This window comes from Numenius arquata, chromosome 19, assembly GCF_964106895.1.
Source record: "Numenius arquata chromosome 19, bNumArq3.hap1.1, whole genome shotgun sequence".
Classification (NCBI taxonomy): Eukaryota; Metazoa; Chordata; class Aves; order Charadriiformes; family Scolopacidae; genus Numenius; species Numenius arquata.
The window spans coordinates 2564679-2590343 of record NC_133594.1 but is presented as its reverse complement, the minus strand read 5'-3'; the positions used below and the strand labels follow the sequence as shown (position 1 = coordinate 2590343).

General features: G+C 59.8%; 2 protein-coding genes across 3 annotated transcripts; one reads left to right on the top strand and one right to left on the bottom strand.

Annotated features, from left to right (window-relative positions):
- On the top strand, positions 1-17793 carry NIBAN2 (niban apoptosis regulator 2). Its single transcript, XM_074161388.1, has 14 exons — positions 1-11; positions 938-1103; positions 4932-5060; positions 5174-5279; positions 6406-6573; positions 10663-10778; positions 10865-10969; positions 12264-12426; positions 12874-13061; positions 13252-13407; positions 13972-14088; positions 14560-14667; positions 14785-14896; positions 15445-17793. The coding sequence occupies exons 1-14, from the start codon at positions 1-3 to the stop codon at positions 16500-16502; spliced, it is 2703 nt and encodes a 900-aa protein (XP_074017489.1). The 3' UTR covers positions 16503-17793.
- On the bottom strand, positions 17715-24764 carry SLC31A2 (solute carrier family 31 member 2). Of its 2 annotated transcripts, XM_074161131.1 has the most exons (5): positions 24682-24764; positions 21010-21076; positions 20128-20296; positions 18836-18907; positions 17715-18715 (listed from the first exon to the last, which is right to left on the bottom strand). In XM_074161131.1, the coding sequence occupies exons 1-5, from the start codon at positions 24685-24687 to the stop codon at positions 18547-18549; spliced, it is 483 nt and encodes a 160-aa protein (XP_074017232.1). In that variant the 5' UTR covers positions 24688-24764; the 3' UTR covers positions 17715-18546. The 2 variants fall into 2 exon arrangements, with proteins under 2 accessions (XP_074017232.1, XP_074017233.1); XM_074161132.1 differs by lacking the exon at positions 18836-18907.
- Between the last annotated feature and the right edge of the window lie 901 nt (positions 24765-25665).

Here is a 25665-nt window from a genome sequence, read left to right as displayed (position 1 = left end):
ATGTGGAGCTGGTACGTGTGGGGCAGGGTGCTGTGTGGGGCAGGGTTTGCTGCATAGGGCAGGGTGGACGTGGGGCAGGGGTGCTGGCGATGGGGGTGACGGGGTGATGACCCCACTCCCTGGTGGTGGCTGATGCCCCAGGAGGAGCAAAGGGTTCCCGGGGCTGCCACCCCGGGGCTGGGAAAGCACCGTCCCTGCTGCCGGGGGGTGGGTTTGCAATGCCCCCCTGTCCCCCCCCATACATTGAGGGGTAGGGGGCTGCCGGGGAAGGGTGCTGCCTGCAGGGTGAAGTGGGACCTCCTCTGGTGTGGGGTGCAGGGGGGGCCACCAGCAGCGGAGGCTCTCCCAGCACCTCGGGCTCACCCCAGTCTGGAGGCAGGGGTCTCGGTGGGGGTCCCTGTCTGGCATGGTGGGGGTTGACAAGGGGGCTGTCCTTTCCCCTTCGAATCTCCCTGCTGCATGCATGGCCCCGAGCATCGATGGCTGCAGAGCCTGGAGCCCCCCAGCTCCTCCGCAGGGTGGCACAGGGGGATCGGGGTGAGGGGGGGGGGGTGTGTGTGTGAGTGATGCTTGGGGCTGGTGGGGGGGGAGGAGGAAATTTGCCCCTCCAATCTCAGCCAGCTGAGATGGTTGGAGTGGGGCCGGGGGAAGCCGTCAGCATCGCCGGAATCAGCTTAACGTCAGGAATTTCCTGCCGGGGAGAGGAATCCGTGGCATTAATGTGAAAGGCCAAAAAAAGACGGTGCTGCCCCCAAATTAGTCCCTGGGCTGGATGGAGGGGGTGGGGGGGGCAGAGGGCAGTGGGCTTAACCGTGGCCCCGCAAAGCCTGCTCTGGCGGGTGGGAGGGTGACGGGAGGTGTTGGGTGGGCAAGGGAAGGTGTCCGAGTGGGGTGCCGGGGAGGGGGGGGTCTGCAACAAGGAGACCCCTGGCTGCAGCCCCTGCCTCACGTGGCTCCGCTCTCCTCTTGCAGAGAAGACGGGGAAGGTGCTGGGGGAGTTTTGCCGGTGCTACAAGGAGCAGTATGGTGTAGCCCTCTTCAACAGCGTCCGCTATGAGATCGAAGGCAACGGAGGGCCGCAGGCCCAGCTGCTCCATCGCAAGGTAAGAGCCCGGCCCCACGTGGGGAGCTCCATCTTCATGCCCAGCGAACACGGACCGGTGTCCTCCCAAAAGCCCGGGCACGTCCCCTCTCCCCGTTCCACCCTGCCCGTGGGTGGGATGTAGCCCCCGTGCCACTGGTCCAGCCCATCCCCGTGGCGTCGTGCACCGTCCGTGCAACACGTGGGGGTCCCTGGGATGGTTTTCTTTCCCAACCCGTGCAACGAGCACACCCATCAAGCGGGGGCAAGGCTGGCTTTCGGATGAGTATGGATGAGTGTGCTTGATGCCAGGGATGCCAGGAGCTCCCAAGATCCACCTTGTGCCCAGGAAAGACCCACACAGGGCATACTGGGCTGTTGTCCTCCTGCCCTGGGTTCCAGCCATGCTGCAGCCCAGGAAAATACCCGGGAAGAGGTAGGAAACCCCTGGCAGGCATCCCTGGCCCCACGGAGGAAGAGGAGGAGGCTCCAAGGCTGATCTCCAGCAGCCGCCTTTCTCCTGCCTGGCAAAAGGACTCCAACCACCACCCCATGGGGCTTGTTGCCCATGGCTCCGGCACCCAGGGATGGATCCTGCCCTCCCCTCCCACTTCCAAAGGCAGGTGCACCCCAGCCGGGGCTTCTTACCATCAGACAGGGTTTGGAGTCCCTCCTGGGGGAGCTGCCATCCTGGGGGTGCTCCTTGAAAGCAGGAGGAGATGTGATTGCGCATGGGAACGGGCTTCTGCTTTTGTCTGGGGCTTAAAAGGGGTGTTTTTTAAAGAAATCTAGAAATTGCACCCATGAGATAAGACTGAAGCCCTAGGTGCTCACAGCAGTTGTCTCCCTGGGCCACCCGTGCAGGTGACACCTGGTCCAGGCACCTGGACATGGCCCATCTCCTCTGAAAGGTGCCTGAGTGCTGGCTGTGTTGAGCAAAATAAAGGTGTGGAGGATCCTGGGCAGGAGCCAGGCCCCTGGCAAGGTGTTCCTTGGGTTCCTCGCAGTTTTCCACATGCTTTCAACACCCCTCCTGGGAGGAGAACCTCCCTCCCAAGGTTGGTTGCTTCATGAAAAAGCTCCAGCAAGCAGCCCAGGAATGCCTGAGGAACGGCGGTGAGGTGGGAGGGTCAGGGACACCGTGCAAATCTTTCAGAACAGCAGTATGTAAATAGGACATTCCTCTTGTGCGATGTCCCCTCTGCTGCCCGTACTCTGCCCAGTGTCACAGCAGTGCCACTGGGATGGACTGGGGCTCCAGACACCGCAGGGAACTGTGTGTCTGTGGGGTGTCTGTGGGGAGAGCATTTCCTCCAGCTGGGCTTTGTGCTCCTCAAGTATTCCCCAAAAATCAAGAAGCTGCAGGGTAGCCTTCTCCCTGTCCTTGGGCAGGGGAAGCTGGGATCTGGTGTTTGGTGTTTTGTTGGGTTTTTTTTAAATTCTATTTATTTTGTACCTTTTTTTTTGGCCATCTCTATGGGAATGCGGTGCTCAGAGGCAATACCGGGGGCTGGTGGCCTTCCTGGGTGGAGGGGGACAGCTGGGCTGGGGTCCGACGTGTAGCTTGGTCCCCTGAAATGCCAGCGAGAAGCAGCAGTGATGAGAACAAGGACTAAATGTTTCTGTCTTTGGTCTCTCCAGCAGCCCAGGTGTCCCCAGCCGGCAGTGGGGACAGCACATACGTCATGGCCTTGGTCTGACATCCCCATGTCCCCTGAAAGCCAGTCCCCGAGCATCCTCTCTCCTCATCTGTCCCAGCCGAGTCCCAGAACTGCCATATCCAGACCCCCATCTCGGTCCCCATCGCTCCCCGTCCCCACGGCAGGGATGCAGGCAGGAGGGGCCCCTCCAACCCCCGCGGTCCCTGTCCCCCTCCCTGCCCAGCCCAGCAATTTAGCACATACCTGGCCTGTCCCAAATATTTGCTGGGGTTGGGTGGTGCCACCTCGGTGGCTCCCCAGGGCAAGGAGGGGATGGCTGAGCTTGGGCTCCCAGGATGCTGGTGGCCTTGAGCCGAGGGTCCCCCAGACCCGTGTCAGAGCTCAGCCTGGATTTTATTTCTTTAGCAGCCAATTTGTGTAAATTGTGTGAATTTGTGTGAAATAGAAACCCCAACCCCCTTGGGCAGGGGTTTCTAAGCCAGTTTATAAGGGCTGATTCTCCTTGGATGAGCCACCCCGGTGGGATGCTGATCTCCCGGACCTTTCTGTCCCCATCCCTGCTGGTGGCCTCGGGGTTCAGGCTCTCATCCCTCCCACTGTCCCCCAAGCCTGCAGGGCCCGCTTCGTGCTTTCTTCTTCCCCTTCCAAGGGCTTTGGAAAGCAGCAAGGAGCAGTGAGGTGCTGTCAGCCTGTGTGCTGAGCCAGGCTGCTCTCAGACCTCCTGGTGGGAAGGGATCATACAATCATAGAAATCATAGAATCATAGAATGGTTTGGGTTGAAGGGACCTTAAAGATCATCTAGTCCCACCACCTGCCCTGGGCAGGGACACCTCCCACCACACCACGTTGCTCCAAGCCCCCTCCAACCTGGCCTTGAACCCCTCCAGGGATGGGGCAGCCACAGCTTCTCTGGGCAACCTGGGCCAGGGTCTCACCACCCTCACAGCAAAGAATTTCTTCCCCAGATCTCATCTCAATCTCCCCTCTTTCAGTGTCAAACCCTTCCCCCTCCTCCTATGGCTCCCCTCCCTCATCAATAGTCCCTCCCCAGCTTTCCTGGAGCCCCTTCAGGTACTGGAAGGCCACTATAAGGTCTCCCCGGAGCCTTCTCCAGGCTGAACAACCTGGGGTCTGGGAGTGGTGGGGGGCTTGGGGAAGGCAACAGCGCTCCTGTGAACCAGGAGATGGACAGAACAGGGAGAGGAGAGGGAAAGATCCCAGTGCTGGGTGCATGGTGGGACCCAAGCCTTGGCTGATCCCTCCTGAGGGCCACCGTGGTGGATGGTGGGTGGCCACGGCGGGAGAGGCGGCCGCCGCACGCTCCCACCCTCACGAGAGCTCTCGGCTCTTGTTTATGTTCCTGGGATCATAAAAATTCTTGGGACAAATTCTTGGCTCGCTCAGCCAGCATGTGTTTTGGGATGGCCTGAAAGCTGCCGGCGTGGAGGCCAAAAGACACGGGAGAGCTGGTGAGGGGCTGCTTAGCCCAGGGGGGGCTCCGGGACGTGGGTTGTCCTCAGCCTGTTCCCGTCGCTGGTCTTCCATGAAGTTCAGAGCATTTAAACATCATCTGGTGCTGAGCTCTATGGGGTGGCTTCTTGCTTTTCCTCTTCCATGTCCCATCTGGAGACCATGCAAAGGTTCCTGCCCTCTGCAGCTGGCCTCCAACCCGCACCAGGGCAGAACCTTCTGGTTGATGGCCACCACTGAGTAGTACCACATGTGGTCCCACCTGCCCCATGCTAGGGAAATCGCGTTAGCTGAGGTTGGAAAGAGTTCCCTGCTCCAACCCACTGCTCAGCCAAGGGAGCTTGAGTCGCTCAGCTGAGCTTGGCACATCTCCCAGGAAGATGTGACCACCACCATGGTGAACATCACCATGTGTGATTTTGCTGTCATAGGAGCAAGCTCCTCTGAGGTTTTCTCGGGCTGTGCACGTGGTACCCCTCAAGGTTGTCACCCAAACGCACCTATTCAGGCACCAACATTTGCAATGCTATAGGAGATATTCCAGTGATGAACTTGGAGACCCTCAGCGTAGGCCTTGTGTAGAAACCTCCACCCAAATCACCAGGAACAGACCTTGCTGAGCTCCCCATGCCAGGCTGTGGCTGTGGGATGGAGGGGTACCCAGCTGGCACCCTCCCTGCCCACCCTCTGCCACCCACTGCACTTCTCCTCCCCACAGGTCCCGTTGGAGGACCATGTCATCTACTCGGGCAACCTCTTCCAGTACATCGAGGAGAACAAGAAGTGGAGGAACCGCTTCTGCGTGGTCCCTCACAACTATGGCTTGGTCCTCTACGAGAACAAACTGGTGAGGAGCATCATCCTTTTGCCCATCTCTGGTGGGCACAGCTTCAAAGGGGGACACCCCATCGCTGTGGTGGCGTGACTCCCCATCATCTATGACCATCTTTTTCTGCTCAGGCCTATGAGCGGGAGCTGCCGCCCCGCATACTGGTCAATAGTGCTGGCTACAAGGTCCTCACCTCCGTGGACCAGTATCTAGAGCTGGTGAATAACAGCCTTCCTGGTGAGTGGTCCTGGTGGCTGTGGGGCAAGGAGGGATGCTTGAGGTCCCCAGCACCCCGATGCTGCTGGGTATCCCTTGGGACCTTTGGCAAGGGGTGGGTTTGGGATGTGGGCATCCCTGGGGACCCTCAGGAAGGGGTGGTTTTAGAGTGTGGGCATCCCTGTGCACCTTCTAGAAGGGGTGGTTCTGGGGTGTAGACATCCCTGTGGACCTTTGGGAAGGGAGGGTTTTGGGGTGTGGGCATCCTTGTGGACCTTTGGGAAGGGGTGGTTTTGGGGTGTAGGCATCCCTGGGGACCTAGAAGGGGTGGTTTTGAGGTGTAGGCATCCCTAGGGACCTTCTGGAAGGAATGGTTTTGGGGTGTGGACATCCCTGGGGACTCTCGGGAAGGGGTGGCTTTGGGGTATGGGCATGCCTTGAGGACCTTTGGGAAGGTAAGGTTTTGGGGTTTGGGCATCCCTGAGGACCTTTTGGAAGAGGTGGTTTTGGCGTGTAGGCATGCCTGGGGACCCTCAGGAAGGGGTGGTTTTGGGGTGTGGGCTGTAGGGAAGGAGAACAATCCTGTTCCCCCGTGGGATGTAGGATGCAGTGTGTGGGTGGTGTCTACTGCTCGGATCCTGCCGCAGCCACTGGGGAAGGAAGGAATATATGCCTGGCTCCATGAGAGCTGCCCCGAGCTGCTGCCACCTCCCTTTCCTGGGGACCCTATGGCGAAGACAGCAGCTCCTGCTCCTCTATCCAGATCCCCAGGAGGACCAACCATCACCCTGCTCACTGTCCTCCTGTCCTGGGAGGCCAGGACAGCCCCAGGGAGTGGGGCAGGAGCTACTGAAACAGCTCATGTGAGGCAGTGAGCCCTTTGGTGGTTCAGGGCACGGGCATGATGGCAGCAGGGTCAGGCCAGGAGCTCTGGGAAGGGTTTCACGCTGGAAATAATGATTTTTTTTTTTTTCCAATTTTTACTTCCTTTTTGGAAGAAGAAGGACTCTTTTCACTTTTTTTTTGCCCTGTGTTTTTGGTAGAACTCACAACAAATGCTAGGGGAGATGGGACACCCCTTACCCCCAGCATCCCCATCCCTGTCCTCCCCTATCTCCTCCTCAAAGCATCCTTCCCTCTTCCACAGGTGTGACGCCCAAATCGGGGCATTCCCCCATCCTGAAGTGCCCCACGGATTTCCCCCTCATCCTCTGGCACCCCTATGCCCGGCACTATTACTTCTGCGTGATGACGGGCAAGGAGCAGGAGAAGTGGCGGGCGGTTTTCCAGGACTGCGTACGGCACTGCAACAATGGTGAGCAATGCTTGGGGGGGATACACGGGGGCTCAGATGGGAGGACCATCATCCTCCTGCTCAGGAGAGGGTGTTGAGGACCCTATGGTGGGTTTTGGGCCAGCTCAGATGGGGACACCATCATCTTCCTGCTCAGGAGAGGGTGTTGAGGACCCTATGGTGGGTTTTGGGCCAAAGGGGGTGATCTGAGGGTCAAGAGGAGGAAGTGGCTGGCAGTTGGGGTGTGTCATAGAATCATAGAACGGTTAGAGTTGGAAGGGACCTTAAAGATCATTGAGTTCTAGCCCTCCTGCCATGGGCAGGGACACCTCCCACTAGACCAGGTTGCTGAGCATCTTATCCTCTCCCTGAAGGAGGGTGGGGAGCGGGAGGGATCCGGCCACCTGGAGCATCCCTATGCCCAGCTTCCCATGAGGAACGCGATGCCTTCACCAGGGCAGGCAGCATTTCCAGGAGCTAAGAGACACCCCTGACGCCTATTTTCCACTCCGAGGTAGAAAATATTTGGTAATTAAGGCCATCAAAACCCCAAGCCCCGCTGTCCTGCTCCCACCAGCACCTCCGGGGCTCGGTGAGCGAGGGCAGCTGGGGCTGTGGAGCTGTGAGGGGCCGGGGTGGAGGCAGGACCTGCCTCCCATGTCAGCGATACTCTGGCAGGAAAACACGATTTTCCTGCTTGGCCGTGGCCTGTGAGCTCCTGGGCTGAGACCCAGGTCCTGGCCGTGTCTTGGATGGCGAGAAGCTTCCTGGGGAAGGAGGTGCCAGCGCTGAAACCTGCTCAAAATCGGGTCTTTTAGCGGGCAAAGAGCTATGCTACCTATTTTTTCAGTGCTTTTTTTTTCACAGCTGGGAGCTCCATGTAGCCCCGATTTTCCCAGAGCTGTTTTAGGGAGGGGAGCAATGGGGTTGGAACTGGTTTTGGTGGAGGGTTCCCATCCTCTCATGGTAGATTAAATCTTCTGAAAGCTTTGCTCTTCCCCTTCCTTTTGGTTCTCCTTGCTGCAAAACACATCCATGCGCTGCTGGTGGGCTGGGGCTGTCCGAGCTCACTGGGATGATCGTGTCCCCACAGCCCACCCAGGGCCTGGGCTGCTCTGGGGGACACTGCGTGCAGTCACCCCCCCAGCTCCAAATGCTTATCCACCCGGGATGCTGCTGGAGCATCACTGCTGGGCACAGTTCAGCACCCCAGGACCTCCTTATGCTCGCTGGCTGGACCCACAAAGCTGGGGCACTGCAAGCAAAACCAGCTCCTGATAAAAGAGGAATCAACCTCTCGTACTAACAAAAAGCCAATTTATTCATTTATTTATCTTTAATTTCCCCTCCTGGCTGCTGGGTGCTGCTGCAGGAGAGAGGAGAGATGTGAGCTCCTCCACCATCCCCGCGGCCAGCCAGGGCTGTGCCATTAAATCCTCTCCTCCTTCTCAGCTTGTGATGGAAAAACCCTTCCAGGGGTGGGCAGTGGCCCAGGGAAGGCTCAGTGCTGGGGGGGGTTCTGCATTTCTACAGCCTGGATTTCTCCGTGAGATGATTCTTCCCCCCTTGAGAGCCATTTCTGCCCCCCACTGCTCCTGCGAGGTCCGAGATAGTGTTTCAAATTCCATGAAAGGTCTTTTGTTGTTGTCGAGCAATTTAATTTATTTTTTTTTTCCCCTAAATTGGAGGCTCTGTTTCTGCCTCCGGTTGTGATGAGTGTGGGAATTTTCACCTCCCCTTTTAAGACTGCATTTTTGTAACACCAGCTCGTCTGTAAGGACTGGGGACAGGCAGCATCATTCGTCACACAGGACATGTCCAGCCCGGTTTCCCCGGAGCCTGGGTGCCCTTGGCTGCTCCCAGAATGTCACTTGCCCTGTCTAGTGGCACATGGGGCTGTGGCAGTGCCCACCCCGCTGTCTCATGCTCCTTGTTGCAGGTTGTTCAGCTGAGTTTTGGGCAAAAAGTGGCTTTAAACTCCCATTTCTTCTTTGGCATCCAGTGAGAGGAGAGTATCCTGTGCTGGGAGTGGGGTGGACTTCAAAAAAGTCAAGATGTAGCATCGCCCTTTGGTGTTGGGTACTGCCATCCCACGGTGCACCATCACCTTTCCAGGACAGGGTCCAGGCTTGAGTGGCTGCTTCCCATCCCTGACAAGGCGAGCTCAGATCAGTGCATAATTAGCCACATATTAATGAAGCAAACTCATTCAATCTGCCCTTTGAAGTGGCACGGTGGTTTCTTGCAACAATCCTTGTCTGTGTGCCCTTGGGCAAGGGGATGGGGTTGGGTCCCCGCAGCTGGACCCTGCTGCCCCGACTGGGCTTAGCCAGGGACGAGTGACCCTGGTGGGGATGATCCACGAGGTGGTTTCTCGAGGGACGAATCCCTGTGTGGTTTGGAGGATGAGGTTTGGCTGTAGCAGCTCTTGGGGGGGGGGGTGGCTGGAGCCTGGACCAGGTTGTCCCACCCAGAAGGTGATGCTGAGCTGCAGGAAGCTGTGGATGGGGAAGCCCCGGCCCCTGAAATATCAGCCTGCTCTGGCTCCTGCTCCCACCGAGGACTGAGAAAGGCGAAGACTTCACTTTCTCAGCATTTTCCGCACCCCCCCCTTCCCCACCCTCCCCCTCGGTATATTAAGCTGCCCCTTAGGAAAAGCTGCTTAGGCTTGGAGTTAAATGTAATCATCTTAGAAAAATCTGTGTTCGTTGGAAAAGATCCGCTCCCTGCCCTGGACTGTCCCTCCTGGGAAGGGAGAAACCACCCCTGGCTGCGTCTCCCCACGACATCGACTTGCTGGGGGGTCCAGGGAGATGCCATGACCCTGCTGTCATCGCTGCGGGGATGCTCTCTGGGAGCAGGGTGGCTTTGCGTGGGGACACTTTGGCACAGGGCACAGCCACCAACAGCCACTCTGGGCTCTGTCCCATCCCACCTCCCTCCTGCCAAAGGTCCGGGCATGGGGAGGGACCGCGGGGTGCTGGGGTGTTCATTCATTAGTGTTTCTCTCTGGCTGGCAGGCACCTCTTGGCCAGACCCTGGAGAAACTGGGCAAGGAAAGGACATGTGGGATGTGCCAGCAGGGTCCTGGGCTGTCTGCTGCCCCCATCCCCTCCTCCTGGGCTCCCAGCACCCTGCCCCTCCTCCTGACGGGTGCTGTGGGAGGGTGGGGGGGGTGACATCCAAGCCCCCCTCACACTGGTGGCCCTGTGAGCTGTGCTGCAGTGACAGCTTGGGGCAGCCCAACTGGCCAGAGCACAGCATGCCTCCAGTGGGACTGGCTCAGGACCCTGATTCAGCCCCCATGTCTCTTAGCCACTTTCCTCTTCCTCCTGAGCTGTGCTGCTCCCTGCAGGCCCCCCCTTCCTCTAGTATCCCCCCTTTCCTCCAGTACCCCCCTCCCTTCCTCCAGTATCCCCCTCCCTTCCTCCAGTATCCCCCCCTTCCTCCAGTATCCCCACTTCCTCCAGTGCCCCCGGCTGCCCCATCCTGTGGTTCTGGTGGGTTCGCCAGGCCCCATGCAGTATTGGGGGTTGCTGAGGCCCCCCCCCCATCCTGCTGAGCCACTGCAGGTCCCCATGTCACCATCAGGGCTTGCTGAGCCCCCCCATCCTGCTGAGCCCCTGCTCCTGATGTGCCTGTGGGGTTCAACGAGCCCCTGGGTCCCCGTGTACCACGGGGGCTTGCTGAAGCCCCCCCTTCCTGCTGATCCCCCTCCTCCTGCTGTGCCATTTGGGCTCACTGAGTCCTGGGGTCCCCATCTGGGGGTCACTGAGCCCCCCCATCCTGCCAAGCCCCTGCTTCTGGGTGCCTCCCTGCCCTTTGTCTGGCTCTGGGGGGAATCAGCCTGTGGGATCAGAGTGAGAGCCCCCCAGCCACTGGTGTGTCTGGGAGACTGCTGCCCCCTGCCCAGTTAGAGGCAGGGATCCCCCAGTGTCCCCAGTTAAAGGCAGGGATCCCCCAGTTCCGGTGACAGCCCTGGTCTCCTTGTGTGGGTCTGAGGGTGTGGGGGATGTGAGGGACCCCCTGCAAAGATGGGCTGGGGTGCTGCAAGCTGTCCCTCACTCCCCATGCCGGGATGCTCACTCGTCCCACCAATGCCCTTCCCAGGCATCTCCGAGGACTCCAAAGTGGAGGCTCCAGCCTTCACAGACGCCGTCCGCATGTACCGCCAGTCGAAGGAGCACTACGGCACCTGGGACATGCTGTGTGGCAATGAAACCCAGGTGAAGACCTGTGTCCCCCCACCCTGGGGCTGGGGTTGGGAGGAGCAAGGGCTGAGCAGGGTTCCCAAAACCTTCTGCCTTGGCAGGTCCTGAGCAACCTGGTGATGGAGGAGCTGCTCCCCGAGCTGAGGACCACCATTGGCCCCCGGCTGAAAGGCAAGGCTCAGGAGCGCCAGCGGACCTGGATCCAGGTATGGGGCTGGGGCTGTTGTGTGTGTGTGGGATTCATCTTCCATGGCCTGTCCTCCCCCTGCCTGCACTGCCTCTGCTTTGGGGACCGCTCTGCCACCTCCCATCCCCACCGGGCTCAGTGCCCACCAGCTTTCCGGCTGGTCACAGCCAGAGTCGTCCCTTCTCCTGGCCCCCACCAAAGAAGCCGTCCTTATTCTCCACTGTGGCTTTTTAAAGCTCCTTGTTGTGCCCCTGCCCGCAGCCCTGCCCGTCCCTGCCTGCGCTGCCTCCTCCCTGGGGCCAGGGAAGCAAACAGGAGGAAGCCCAGCCCCGGAGCGAAGCCAGTCCTGGCTATATTTAGCGAGCCATTTTTAGAGCAGCGCAGGCTAAATCCAGCCCCAATCCTTGCGAAAGACCAAGGGCTCTTCAAAACCGCCTGTTAAAACCTTAAAAGCTGATAGATAATTACCACCGGGCTCATAACGTGCCACTGGGGCAGCCTAAAAACACACAAACGCTGCTTTTTCAGTAGCTGCCGTCTTAGCTGTAAAGCTGGGAAGCCCGAGGGAGAAGGAGGGGACACACAGACACACACACACGCACACACACAGCTCTGCCTCCTGCTGGCCCCAAAATCACAGCGTTTGGCTGCAAAGTCAGCGTGAAGCCTCAGCGAGCTCACTTTGGTCCATCTGGCTCATGGGGTTGGCTCCTGAGAGCCCAGGATGGCTGAGCAGGGAACAGCTTTCAAACGGGGTCGGGATTCTCCTGCCTGGACTACCAGCATCTCTGGGCCACCAGTATCCCCAGACCATGAGCATCGCTAGACCACCAGCATCTCTGGGCCACCAGTATCCCCAGACCACCAGCATCCCTAGACCACCAGCATCCCTGGGCCACCAGCATCCCTAGACCACCAGCATCTCCAGACTGCTAGCATTCCTGGACTACCAGCATCCCCAGACCTGCAGCATCCCCAGAACTGCAGCATCCCTGGGCCACCAGCATCCCATGGCCACTAGCATCCCCGGGCCACCAGCATCCCCAGACCTGCCTGGCTGATGGAGGCAGTGCTCAGCTCTGTGCCCCTCAGGCACCACTTCAAAGCACCTTCTGCACCGTGGGAGCTTCATCTCACCCATCTGGGGGGTCCCTGGTGTGGAAAACCTACTGCCAGGCTGCCAGGAGGTGACTGGTCAGGGCATGGGTGAAGGCTTGACAGGTCCTGCAGACATCTGGTGCTGGAGGCAGTGGTTAGCAGGGGCAGCAGGAGGCGTGGGGGGCAGCTGACCACCCCAATCCCTCTCTCGCCAGATCTCCGATGCCGTCTATAGGATGGTCTATGAGCAGACCAAGGCCCAGTACGATGCAGTGATGGCCAAGTGCGAACAGGAGAGGCCCCAGATGGAGAGCACCATCCGCACGGACATGGACCAGATCATCACTTCAAAGGAGCACTTGGCCAGCAAGATTCGAGGTACAGCCCTGCAGGGAGACGTGGGGACATGGATATGTGTGGCTGTGGCTGTGACTAGCTCCTGGGGTGGCATCACTGTTTCACCAAGGTGTCGTTGTCCCTGGGGTGCAGCACAGCTCCTGGCAGCATGGCCTGGAACCCTTGGGGAGATGCCAGCAGCCACAGTGGCCAGCATGCACATTCTCATTGGCATTGGCCCAGGAGGTGGGGGACAAGGTGGGCAGTGACACCCCCCAAGCAAGGCAGTGGGGCAGGAACAGGTTCACTACAGATGGAGGGCCCCCTGCAAGAACCCGTTGCGTTGTCCTGAAAGTCTGGGAGACCTCTCCTGGAGGGGCTCGAAGAGAGGGACAGGTTCCGCCTCCCTAAGGTGGATTTAGGACCTCATTTGCAGAGATGGAAGGGCAGAGGAGGAGCCTCACCATGCTTCCCCCATTCTCTACCCAGCGTTCGTCCTCCCCAAAGCAGAGATCTGTGTCCGTAACCACGTCCAACCCTACATCTCCTCCATCCTGGAAGCCTTGATGACCCCCACGAGCCAGGGCTTTGCCGAGGTGCGGGAGGTGTTCTTCAAGGAGGTGACAGACATGAACATGAACATCGTCAATGAAGGTGGCCTGGAGAAACTGGCAGAGGTGAGACATGGCGATGCTCCTTGCTGGCATGGGGGGTGGCAGGGCCAGTCCTGCTGCCATCCTCAGTGTGGACAGTGTTGGGGGACCCCAGGCTGAGAAGACACATGGGGAGCTTGTGTGGGGTGGCACATCCCAGCCCCGAGTGCCTGGATAGGCTGTCCTGCCCTGCTGAGCTTGGCTTTATCCCCAGTATATGGAGAAGCTTTCCCACCTGGCCTTCCACCCCGTCAAGATGCAGTCGTGCTATGAGAAGATGGACCAGCTGAAATTGGAGGGACTTCAGCAGCGGTTTGATGTCTCCAGCACGTCTGTCTTCAAGCAGAGGGCCCAGATCCACATGAGACAGGTGAGATGATGACTGGGGTCTTCTTGTGTCTCCCTGGGCTGAGCACAGAGGGCTGGGGAGTGGAGGCAGAGCAGGATGTCCAGGTTGGTCTGACCCAGGCAGGGATTTGGCTGGGTTGTCTGTCCTGTCTCATGGACCTTCATGGCACCCAGCAAAGGGTGTGTGATGGCTCTGGCCATCCCCTTTGGTCTGGAGCCCGAGCAGGGAGGGACCCCATGAATGGGCAGCAGCGTGGGACACCCTTCCAGTGTGGACTCAGCACCCAGGCTTGGGCATCTCCTTTGCCACCGAGCCCACTGGCACCAGCAAGACCAGTAGCCCAATGCTGGGGTTGGATCCAGCCAAACCTGGAGCGCGGTGTAAAAATGGAGAGGTGAAACCAGTTTTGGGCACCCTTCTCCTCCACCATCCTTGGTCCCCAGGGTGGACGCCATGAATGCCATGCTGGGATGACAGGGACCTTTCCAGGCTCATCTTGGTGTGGCAGTGCCCCAAAAGAGCCCCCTGCCCACCCCCGTGGTGGGTCCCTTTGTGTCTCCCCTGACCATCTGCCTCTGCTCACAGCAAATGGATGACGCCGTGTACACGTTCGAGACGCTACTCCATCAGGAGCTGGGGAAGCTGCAGGGCAAAGATGACTTGTGCAAGTCCATCCAGCGCATCCTCGAGAGGGTGCTCAAGGTGAGGAGTGGCAGTTTGGAGGCTTCGGTGGCCTTACTCCAAAGGCCAGGGTCCTGGGGAAGGGGACAGGAGTGACCTTTCTGATTTTAATAAGTCTTCTGGGGAAATATGTTTTTATATTTGTATTTTCATGCATTTTGCTGGGATTTGGGGCAGGCGAGTGGGAAACCACCTGGAGGAGCCAGGTCTGACCATGTGCATCACTGTAAAAGCCACCTGAGGTTCAGATGACCATGTGCATCACTGGTCCAAAAGCCCTTCTGCAGACAGCAGTGGAGGAGCTGGCTCCTACCTGGGCTTGCACACCCTGGGAACTGGCTGGAGAGAAGGATACGAGGGGCAGAGGAACCTGCTCATGCCCTTGCAAATGGGTTGGAGGGGGGGAAACCGCAGGGGTTTGTGCCTGTGGGCGGGGTGGGGGGGCTACCAGCCCACAGCCCTCACTGACTCGCCCTCTCGCTCGCCCTGCAGAAATACGACTACGACAGCAGCACCGTGCGGAAGAAGTTCTTCAGGGAGGCCCTGCTGCAGATCACCATCCCCTTCCTGCTGAAAAAGCTGGCGCCGACCTGCAAGGGGGTAAGAGGGTCAAGTCTGCGGGGGGGGGGGAGGGAAGGACCACATCCCCCACGGAGGGGTTGGAGCATCCCTCCCTCTCTCCTGTCCCCTGACTGAGCAGCCTTTCCCCCGTGGCAGGAATTAGCCAAGTTTCAGGAGCTGATCTTCGAGGACTTTGCCAGCTTCATCCTGGTGGAGAACACGTACGAGGAGGTCGTGCTCCAGTCGGTGATGAAAGACATCATGCAAGGTAGGGGCCCGGGGCACCAGGAACCCTGGACCTGCTCAGTGCTGACCCTGGGGTGGGGGGCACCAGCACCTTGGGGTGGGTGGTGGGTGCTGGTGGAGCGAGTGTAAGCCAAGCAGCACTATGGAGGGCCCGTGATGGGTGCTGAGGGTGTACAAGGAGGGGTGACCCCAGGCAGGGTGCTGGGGGTTTTACAATGAGGGGGTGACCCCGTGCTGGGGGCTATATGAGGAGGGGGTGATTGCAAGCAGGGTGAAGGGGGCTGTATGAGGAGGGGTGACATCATGCAGGGCGCTAGGGGCTATATGAGGAAGGGTGACACCATGCAGGGTGCTGGGGGCTATATGAGGAGGGGGTGGTCCTGCTGCACCAAGAGCACCCTCCCCCTGGCAGAGCTGAGCGGTGGGTGGGATGCTGAACCCTCTGCCCAGCTCCAGCCCCCTCTCCCTGCACCCTACAAAGGGGAGGCCTGGGAGAGGTGCCCGAGCCTGGGTGGGGGGGATGCTGCCTGGTGCCCTCAGCCCATCTGACATCTCCCCCTGTGTCCCCAGCCGTGAAGGAGGCGGCCGTGCAGCGGAAGCACAACCTGTACCGCGACAGCATGGTCATGCACAACAGCGACCCCAACCTCCACCTCCTGGGCGAGGGTGTCCCCATCGACTGGGGTGAGGAGTACAGCGGGCAGCCCGAGCCCGAGTCGGCCACCGACAAGCGCCGTAGGGCCAAGCAAGTGGTGTCGGTCATCCAAGACGATGAGGGGGTCCTGCCCTACGAGGTGGGCACTGAGGCGCTGCTGCAGCCCGGCTCCCCGGAGCCACGGGAGCCGGAGGAACCGGACCCAGGGGCACCACCGAGCTCCCCGGATGGCGTGGAGGAGATCCGGGAGGCGCTGGCGCAGAAGAGCCTTAGCATCAAGGTGGAGGAGCGGCTGACAAATGGTACCGATGCCACGCGGGAGAGTGGTGCCACCCAGGAGGTGGGAGTAGTGGCAGGGTCTGTGCCGGGTGATGTCCCCAGCCAGGGTCCGGCTAACGAGGGAGATGGGGCGCACCATGCCATGCCAGCATCACCTGTGCCTGGAGATGAGGTCCCATCAGGGGCTGTAGTGCAACATGCAGCACCAGCATCACCTGTGCCTGGAGCTGATGTCTCATCAGGGACCACCATGCAACATGCCATACCAGCATCACCTGTGCTGGCATCACCCATGCCTGGAGCCGATGTCCCATCAGAGGCCACCATGGAACACGCTGCACCACCATCACCCAAACCCAGAGCTGATGTCCCATCAGAGGCCAAGGTGCCCCATGCCACACCAGCATCACCCGAACCCAGAGCTGATGTCCCATCAGGGGCCACCATGCAATGTGCTGCACCAGCATCACCCAAACCCACAGCCGCTGTCCCATCAGAGGCCAAGGTGTCCCACGTCACACCAGCATCACCTGCACCTGGAGCCGAGACCTCATCACCGTCCGCTGGCACGGCTTGCCACCAGCCCAGTGACAAGGAGACAGGAGAGGAGGTGGCCCCCCTGGCCTGCGAGTGCAGCCCCCCGCAGCCCATGGGCACGACAGAGAGCGGTGAGGGGGTGCAGACGGAGTTCTAGCCTCGGGGTGGCCCCCCCACCGCTGTGGACTGTTGCCGGTGACACCGGGGGTTGGGGTAGGGGGAACAGGACCCGCTGCGCTGCCGGGGACGGAGAGTGGCGCCGCGGGAGAGGGAGGGGATGGGAAACACCGAGACCTTATTGCCTAGGCCAGGGTGGGGCTGTCCCCGCTGCTGGTGGGGCTGACCACAGCCAAGTGGTCCTACTGGGTCGGACTGGGGGAGGCCCCCGGCCCGGGGCACCCCCTGCACTCTGCTCTGTCCTTCTTCTGCCTTATTTTCTTCTTTTCTACTGAAGAGATGCTTTATCTGCACCCCCTCTCCCACCGCCAGCACAAGTGCCTGGGGCTGATGCGGGGGGGGGGGGGCTGGCACTAGCCCTGCTGTGGATGGGTGGGTGGGATGCCCCCAGCTGCCCTGGGGGTTGTCCCCTGGGATGGGGGAGTGTCCTGGGAGCCTGCCCACCGCCGTCCCACTCAGCCGGCTCCAAGATGCCAGCGGGAGCGGGGACCACGGGGCTGGGGCGCGGGGATGATAGAAAAAGTGATGGTGGCGAGGGGCACAGCCAGGATACGGCAACGCTGGGTGGTTTGAACCGCTGCCAACGGGGCAAGAGCTGGGCTGGGCTGGGCTCCTGGCACCCAGGCTGGGCTCATGGCACCCAGGCTGGGCTTACAGCACCCAGCACCCACCTTCACCCCAGGGTCTTCTAGCAGCTATTTAAGTTCAGAGTAAAACCGTAGCGGGGCAGATGGCACTCACACAATGTCACCAGCTTTGCCTGGCAGGTCTGGGATGGCTCCAGGCTCTGGGTTCCAGCTCGCTGGGTGCCGGAGAGATCCCAGCTCTTCCCCTCTGGAGCTTCCCAGCACCATGAGTTCTCCAGCTCTTGGGTTTTGCAGGATTTGGCAGCCCCGGTGATGGTGTAGCAAAGAGCTGGTGCCCTACCAAGCAGTTTGGTGGCAGCCCTGCCCGCCGTGGGGAGGGGGACGGGACTGGCCCCCACTTGAGATGCTCGAAGCCCCTGAGCTGGTGGGGGTTGGTGGGACTCGTGAGCCTGAGACACGTGTGTGGGTGCAGGGACCAGCACCCCGACACTCGCCTGTATTTTAGGTGCCTCTGTTTCTGCCTCTGAAGGGGGGGTGCCCAGCCTAACCCACTTGGGGAGGCCCCCCAAAGTGCCTTGCTTTGGGAACTTAAAACCTGTCTCTTCCAGGATATTTTATTAAGAAAGTTATACAAATGTTTAAAAATACGCTTATAATAATTAATAAAATGGAAAAGCTTTATTTAAAGCCAGAGGAGACTGTCCTTATTCCTGAACTGCCCCCCAGGGCTGTGCTGGAGGGGTAGGGCTGGAGCTGAGGCTCCCCCCTCCCACTGTGACAGGGGGGTGTCACATCCCGAGGGCACCCAGCGGCAACACAAGCCAGGACTCGGAATGACTGAGATGATTTTATTAAAAGGGGTGTCCCGAGGAAGCAGCAAGAGGCACCCGCAGCAGCAGCTTCCCCTCGGCACGGCCACACCGACGGCTCGGGGCTGCTCTGACCCCATCCCTGAAGCACTGCACAGGAGAGGGAGGGTGGGTGGGGGGCAGCAGGACCCCCCCCATTGTCCCCAGAAGGCACTATGTGAAAAGGGGCTCAGTGCAGGGCAGCTCTGGGATGTCCCCAGCATGTCCCCTTCCCTGGACACTGGACCATTCCTGTTCCAGCCAGAATGAACCCCCGCTAAAAATTTGGTGGGGGAAGGAAATGCCCAGCACCCCCCCAGTGTCATCATCCAGACAAAGCTCCCTGAGAGCCGGGGGACAGCCACCAGCTGAGGGACGGTGGCAGCGTGGCAGAGTGCTGGCCACAGGGCTCCCAGCGCCTCCCCAGCACTGAGGGTCCCCGCAGCAGGTCCCCAGGGTGCTGTGTCCTGCACAGCATGGGGATGAGGACAGACCCAGCAGAAGTGACAGCAGCTATTCCAGACCAAGTCGCAGGAAGTGTGAAGCACATCGCTCACCATCCCAGGGAGGATGGGGTGGGGGTTGTCACCTAGCCCCTGCCGAGCAGGGGGTACACCACAAAGTAACCCAGTGTGGAGCCTGCGATGGCCCCCAGGAAGATCCAGGCGTTGTAGGACATGACAGCTAGCATCACCATGTAGCCCAGTACCACCTGTACCACGTGGAACAGCGTCTGTCCAACGTGGTACCGAAACCACCTATGGAAGAATCATAGAATGGTTTGGGTTGGAAGGGAACTTAAAGCCCACCCAGTGCTGCCCCCTGCCCTGGGCAGGGACACCTCCCACCAGACCAGGTTGCTCCAAGCCCCGTCCAACCTGGCCTTGAACCCCTCCAGGGATGGGGCAGCCACAGCTTCTCTGGGCAACCTGGGCCAGGGTCTCACCATCCTAGAAGTGAAGAATTTCTTCCTGAGATCTCATCTCAATCTCCCCTCTTTCAGTGTCAAACCCTTCCCCCTCGTCCTATGGCTCCCCTCCCTGATCAAGAGTCCCTCCCCAGCTTTCCTGGAGCCCCTTTAGGGACTGGAAGGGGCTCTAAGGTCTCCCTGGAGTCTTCTCTTCTCCAGGCTGAACCCCCCCAACTCTCTCAGCCTGTCCTCGCAGCAGAGGGGCTCCAGCCCTCGCAGCATCTCCGTGCCCTCCTCTGGCGCCGCTCCAACAGGCCCGTGTCCTTCTGATGTTGAGGACTCCAGAGCTGGACACAGTACTTCCAGGTGGGGTCTCCCCAAAGCGGAGCAGAGGGGCAGAATCTCCCCCCTTGCCCTGCTGGCCACCCTTCTTTTGATGTAGTCCAGGGTGGTTTTCTGGGCTGCCAGCACACGTTGCTGGCTCTTGTTGAGCTTCTCATCTACCAACACCCCTAAGTCCTTCTCCTCGGGGCTGCTCTCAATCCACTCTCTGCCCAACCTGTATTTGTTCCTGGGATTGCCCTGACTGGGATTGGTCCAGGTGTAGGACCTTGCACTTGGCCTGGTTGAACTTCCTAAGGTTCACACAGACGCATCTCTCAAGCCTGTCCAGGTCCCTCTGGATGGCATCCCTTCCCTCCAGCGTGGGACACCCCCATAGTGAGGGGCCAGGGCAGCCGGCATCTTCCCGTCACCAGCATCCCAGAGAAGCCGGAGATGGGTTTGGGGAGCGGGGAGAGGGATGGGGGCTGCAAACGGCAGCACAAGGGGAAATCCCGCTCCAAGGGGAACGGGGAGGATAATTATTAAGGGGTTGGCAGTAAGAGCAGCCTTGGGCACGGTCTGGGATTAAAGACAAGAGGAAAAATCCAGGGCTTGGCTCTGACGGGAAGCAAACAACCTGGCCAACATCGCTGGGTGCCCGAGCTGCTACTTGTGCCCATCCCCAAACCACAAAGACCCTCCTGCACCCCCAAGGACCCTCTTGCACCCACGGTGGCTCCTGGGGGAACCCGAGCGCTTAAGACAACTGAAAACCACCCTGGACATCTCCCAAAGTACCCAGAGGATCCAGGATGCCCCCGAAGGGTACACATACCCCATCCTGGGAGCCATGACTGCCTCTTCACAGCTTTTCTCCCCTCCTGTGCCCAGCCCTGAGCCCCCCAGTGCAAAAGGCGGGGGGGTGTCCTGCGGTACCTGCCCTGTGTGGGGCCGGTGTCCCCCTCCTCCGGCTCCATCAGCGCCTCCCGGCTGAGGCTGCGGGGCAGAGCCAGCAGCGCCCGCCGCAGCAGCACGGCCTTCCCCATCTTGACGGCTTCATAAAGCATGGAGAGCAGCAGGATCACCACCACCGAGAGGACCATCCCTGCAGGAGAAACACACACCAGAGGGAGAGGGGGTGTGGGGGCAAGTAGCGGGGGTGTCCCGGCATGGAGCGCTTGGGCATATCCATGGAATAAGGTGGAGGGATCGGAGGGCTCCGGGGATCAGGGTTGGGCAGCAGGTTTGGGAAGTGCTGGGAAACGGTGTATTTAGCCCAATATCCCCTCAAAACTCCTTGGAAGTATTTTTGGGAAGGGGTTGCTCTAGGAAAAAAAAAAAAGCATTTTTGCATCGCCTCCATAAAAACATCGGGCTTAAAATACGATGCTGGGACAATAATTAAAAAAACACAACAAGAGTGAAAAAGAAAATGGGAAGCTGAGACATCACTGAGTGACCTTGGGGGGGGGCTGGCAGGCCTGGGGGGAGGATGCTTCGGGCTCTTGGCTTGGGAGGATCGATCCCTGCCCGGGGCATTTCCAGGGCATGGCACAGCTCAGTGGGGCAGGAGAGGGGCGGCAAAAATCAGGCAGTGCCCTCTGGGCTCTGATGGATCCCATCACGGCTCTGCCTTGACCCCCCCATTGATGCTGGGTGGGGGCTCTGCTCCCCGCTCCCAGCCCATCGCTCCTGCCAGAAATGCAGGGGCTCCTTTCTCTGCCCCCCCATCTTTTTCCCCAGGTGGAGGGCACAGCCGGTGGCGGATGGAACGACAGACAGAGGGGTGTCTGGGGCCATGACAGGGTGACAGCCTACCTGTGGGGGTGTGGATGCTCCAGAAGTCAAAGAGCAGCACCACCGTGTCTGAGAAGTAGAAGGTCATCTGGAAGAAAGGTCAAGGAAAGGGTTCGGGGTGACGGCACAAGCAGGAGCTGGGGCACCCACATCTTCAGCGGGTCCGGTCACCCACCACCCCGAAGGGCCGAGCCCCGATGCTGACGCTCAGCCGGGGTTTTACCAAATGATGCAATTTATTTTTTTTTTCCCCCCCGATTTCTGAAACGGGAAGAGGAACTTGCACTGAAAAATCACAGTCACGCTGATCGGGCTTAGCTCCTCCCTGGACTTCTACAGGACAATTTTCACCTCCAGCAGCAGCTGGTGAGAAAAAGCCAGAGTTTACCCCTGAGATGAAGGGAGATGAGCCAGGGAGTTCATTAGCCTGGATTTGAGTAGGGAAGGTCCGTGGGAGACAGACGGAGGCTGGTGGACGCCGTCCGCAGCCTGAAGTGGTCAGAGACCAGCCACCCTCCGCTTTCCTCTGCCCCCCAAGGGGTGTCTCCTGCATCACTGGGACACGCCAAAGCACCCATCGTCACAAGCGTGACCCCCTGACGCTGGGTGCCAGGTCCAGGGATGCCTCCCTGGCAGAGGAGCATCGGTCCAAGCACTGTCCATCCATCTGACCTGGGGCTGCCGGCACCACCCAAGGCATCAAACCCCCTCCTTTATCTCGTTGAAACAGGAGGAGCACGTGTTGCTGCTCGTGTGTGAAGGAACCCACCTATAGATCTGACACCACCGCTGCCAAGTCTGCCTCGTTTTATCACAAAAAATGGAATTTTGGTGTTGTGGTTCGTTTGTTTTTTTTTTTTCCTCCTCCCTTCGGTGAACCTCTCCAGGTAGCGTCTGCGGGGCTCGTGCCCTCTCCTCTGCCACACTGTCCCCGCCGTTACTGACACCAGCAGATGCGGCCGAAGGGACCGGCCTCGGCCAGAAATACCATCCAATGACCGGGTGTCCACGCCACAGACAGGCTCTCATTACACCCTTCGGCCCCTCGTTACCCAGAGCATATTAGCAGGTATAATTGGCTCACGCTTTCAAGCCTCCTTTGGCAACAGACTAATGATAATTAGCCTTTAAATTAAGCTATTTCTCCTTTGTAGGTTTCACCCACAAGGAGGAGGTAACTCTTTCAGGGACAAGGGAACAGAAGTGACGGGCAGAAGATCCCCTCGCTGCACCAGGGCTCCCAGTTTGGGGTGAAGCCATGTGTTTTCGGGCACTCAGTGTGGCCATGAAGCCAAAATGATAGTCCTTGGGCCAGTGGCCCCTCGCTCCTCTCCTATAGCCTGAATACAGGTCGGGCGGAGAATGGCTAGAGAGCAGCCCTGAGGAGAAGGACTTGGGGGTGTTGGTGGGTGAGAAGCTCAACATGAGCCGGCAACACGCGTTGCCAGCCCAGAGAGACCCCCGCACCCTGGGTTGCATCAAGAGAAGTGTGGCCAGCAGGGTGAGGGAGGTGATTCTACCCCTCTGCTCTGCCCTCGTGAGACCCCACCTGGAATACGGTGTCCAGCTTTGGAGTCCTCAACACAGGAAGGACGTGGACCTGTTGGAACGGGTCCAGCGGACGGCCACGAAGATGATCAGAGGGATGGAGCACCTCCCCTATGAAGACAGGCTGAGAGAGCTGGGGTTGTTCAGCCTGGAGAAGAGAAGGCTCCGGGGAGACCTCATAGCAGCCTTCCAATATCTGAAGGGAGCTACAGGAGAGCCAGAGAGGGACTCTTTGTCAGGAGATGTAGTGACAGGACAAGGGGTAATGGTTTTAAATTGGAAGAGGGGGGATTTAGATTAGATATTAGGAGGAAATTCTTTGCTGTGAGGGTGGTGAAGCACTGGAACAGGTTGCCCAGGGAAGCTGTGGCTGCCCCATCCCTGGAGGGGTTCAAGGCCAGGCTGGATGGGGCTTTGAGCAACCTGCTCTAGTGGAGGTGTCCCTGCCCATGGCAGGGGGGTTGGAACTCGATGATCTTTAAGGTCCCTTCCAACTCTAACCATTCTATGATTCTATGATTTCTCCGGAGACAGCATCGTGCTGGGTGAGATGCAACGGGGCAAGAAGGCAAGTCCTAAAAATCTCTGTACTCTTTGCAAGAGGGGGATTTCACTGCCGGGGCGATGCGATGGGCCCCCCGGGGGACACCGGTGGGAGGGACGCGGTCCCTGTCCTCACCCACCGGCCCACGCGGCAGTGATTCAGCAGGCACCCGGGGAAGGCTGCACCCAGCTCCTCCTCGGCACCTTGCAGGTAATCACACATGCAAATAAAGCTGCTGAAAAATATCCTGCCTCTGCTCATGCACAACATGCACAAGAGATTTATTTTTTTTTTACGCTGAGGGTGGTGAGAGCCTGGCCCAGGTTGCCCAGAAGAAGCTGTGGCTACCCCATCCCTGGAGGGGTTCAAGGCCAGGTTGGAGGGGGCTTGAAGCAACCTGGTCTGGTGGGAGGTGTCCCTGCCCAGGGCAGGTGGTGGCACTGGATGGTCTTTAAGGTCCCTTCCAAGCCAAGCCATTCTATGGTGTGTGTTTTGTGTCTGTACCCACCGCAGTTTTGGGGGTTACTCTTTGCCACCAAGTGAGAAACCAGCGGTGCCTGCGCGGAGCAGCGTCAGACTGTTCCATACATCCCGACCTGCTGCTCCGGTCCGACCGGGACACCCGGCCCCGCACGTCGGGGACGAGCCTGTCGTTCTGCACCGCACCGGTCCCCGGTTGGCAAAACACCAGGACAAGCACAGCGGACGCAATGGCCCGGGGAGGTGTCCCCACACCGGGATGCTCCTTGGAGCCGGTGTGAGCCACCCTCTGGAATGCAGCTGGGGGGTGCTCGTACCAACAAATGGGGGGGACCCAGTAGCTTTAAATCTCATGTCTGAGGCTCAGAGCACGAAGCCAGCCTGCTCCAGGCGCTGGTGCGACTTGAACTCCTGTTCCGAGTCCCTGGTTGGTGTAAGGCTGCACCCACGGCAGCCCCGCCACGGGCGACGGGGAGAGGGTGACAGGAGAGAGGGCGATGGGACAGCGGGTGATGGGACAGTGGGTGACAGGAGAGGAGAGCCTTCGGGATGGGGAGGCGGCGGCACAGGGGTGCAAGGAGCAGACAGACAGACAGACAGACGGAGAGAGACAGTACAGAAACGGGAACCGGGAGTAAACGGGAGCCAGGGGGAACGGGAACCAGGGGTAAACGGGAACCGGGGCAAAACGGGAACCAGGAGTAAACGGGAACGAGGGGGAATGGGAGCCAGGGGTAAACGGGAACCAGGGGAAACGGGAGCTGGGGCAAAACGGGAGCCAGGGGGAACGGGAGCCGGGGCAAAACAGGAACCGGGGCAAAACGGGAACCGGGAGTAAACGGGAACCGGGAGTAAAGGGGAGCCAGGGGGAACGGGAGCCGGGGCGGAGCTCCGTCAGGAGTTGGCGGTGCCGGAGGGCGAATGGCGATGCCGCAGCCTTTAATCAGGGCTTGCCCGCGGGAGGTGCGGGGTTTCGGGGGTGCTTTACGGCAGCAGCCCCACACCGGAGAGGCTGCGGGGCCGTGCCCGGGGCGCACACCCGGCCCCACCGGACCCCCTGTGCCCGGGACCCCCACCTCCTCACACACCCCCCCCCCCCCCCCCGGCGGGGCTGGGCTCACCTGCATGGCGGCGGTGCGGAGCCCGTCCCGGTGCAGCCCGTCCCGGTGCCTTGCGGCGCTGCCCGTCCCGGTGTCGCCCGTCCCGTCCCGCCCCCTCCCGCCCCGTCGCGGTGGTGACGCGAACGCGGGGCTCCTCGGGAGCTGTAGTGCGGAGGGGACCCGCCGTGTGTCGGTGTCCCCCCCCGCCAATCCCGGCTCCGGCACCGCCTTCCCCGGTCAGACCCGGCGAAGGGGGGCTCAGCATCCCCGGGGACACGCTATAGCCCCTTCCAGTCCCTAAAGGGGCTCCAGGAAAGCTGGGGAGGGACTCTGGATCAGGGAGGGGAGCCATAGGACGAGGGGGAAGGGTTTGACACTGAAAGAGGGGAGATTGAGATGAGATCTGGGGGAGAACTTCTTTGCTGTGAGGGTGGTGAGACCCTGGCCCAGGTTGCCCAGAGAAGCTGTGGCTGCCCCATCCCTGGAGGGGTTCAAGGCCAGGTTGGAGGGGGCTTGGAGCAACCTGGTCTGGTGGGAGGTGTCTCTGCCCAGGGCAGGGGGTGGCACTGGGTGGTCTTTTAAGGTCCCTTCTAACTCTAACCATTCCATGGTTCTATCATCACGAGTGCAGCCGAAACCCCAGTGTTGGCCATATAGAGACTTCCCCTCCTCGCAGGGAGGTGGAAGGGGAAGAGAAGTCATGAGTTGTTTTTTCCTGCTGTGGCTTCACCTGCAGTGCCTTTGCCCTGCGGAGAGCAGGCAGCACGACACAGACCTGCCACGGGGCTGCCAGGGCTCTCTAGGGCTGCTCCTCGGCCTGGTCCCGGGGGAAGAGGCTCCAAGGGTTTGTGCACTTGACAGAGGCAAAGAAAAGCCCCTTTCCCTCCCCTTCTCCCAAGCCAGGAGTATTTTTGCTTGGTTTTTTCCTTAGCAGACAGGTCCCAGTGGTTGTAATTACACCAGCCTCCCCCAATCAGTCATTAAATTAGCACCTTCTCACATATA

Coding starts and splice junctions, on each gene's coding strand:
- NIBAN2 (XM_074161388.1), top strand. Junction 1,104..4,931: donor CCCAGCTGCTCCATCGCAAG/GTAAGAGCCCGG, acceptor TCCTCCCCACAG/GTCCCGTTGGAGGACCATGT. Junction 10,779..10,864: donor TGTGTGGCAATGAAACCCAG/GTGAAGACCTGT, acceptor CTGCCTTGGCAG/GTCCTGAGCAACCTGGTGAT.
- SLC31A2 (XM_074161131.1), bottom strand. Junction 20,297..21,009: donor GAGCATCCACACCCCCACAG/GTAGGCTGTCAC, acceptor TTTCTCCTGCAG/GGATGGTCCTCTCGGTGGTG. Junction 18,908..20,127: donor ACCGGCCCCACACAGGGCAG/GTACCGCAGGAC, acceptor CTTCACTTCTAG/GATGGTGAGACCCTGGCCCA.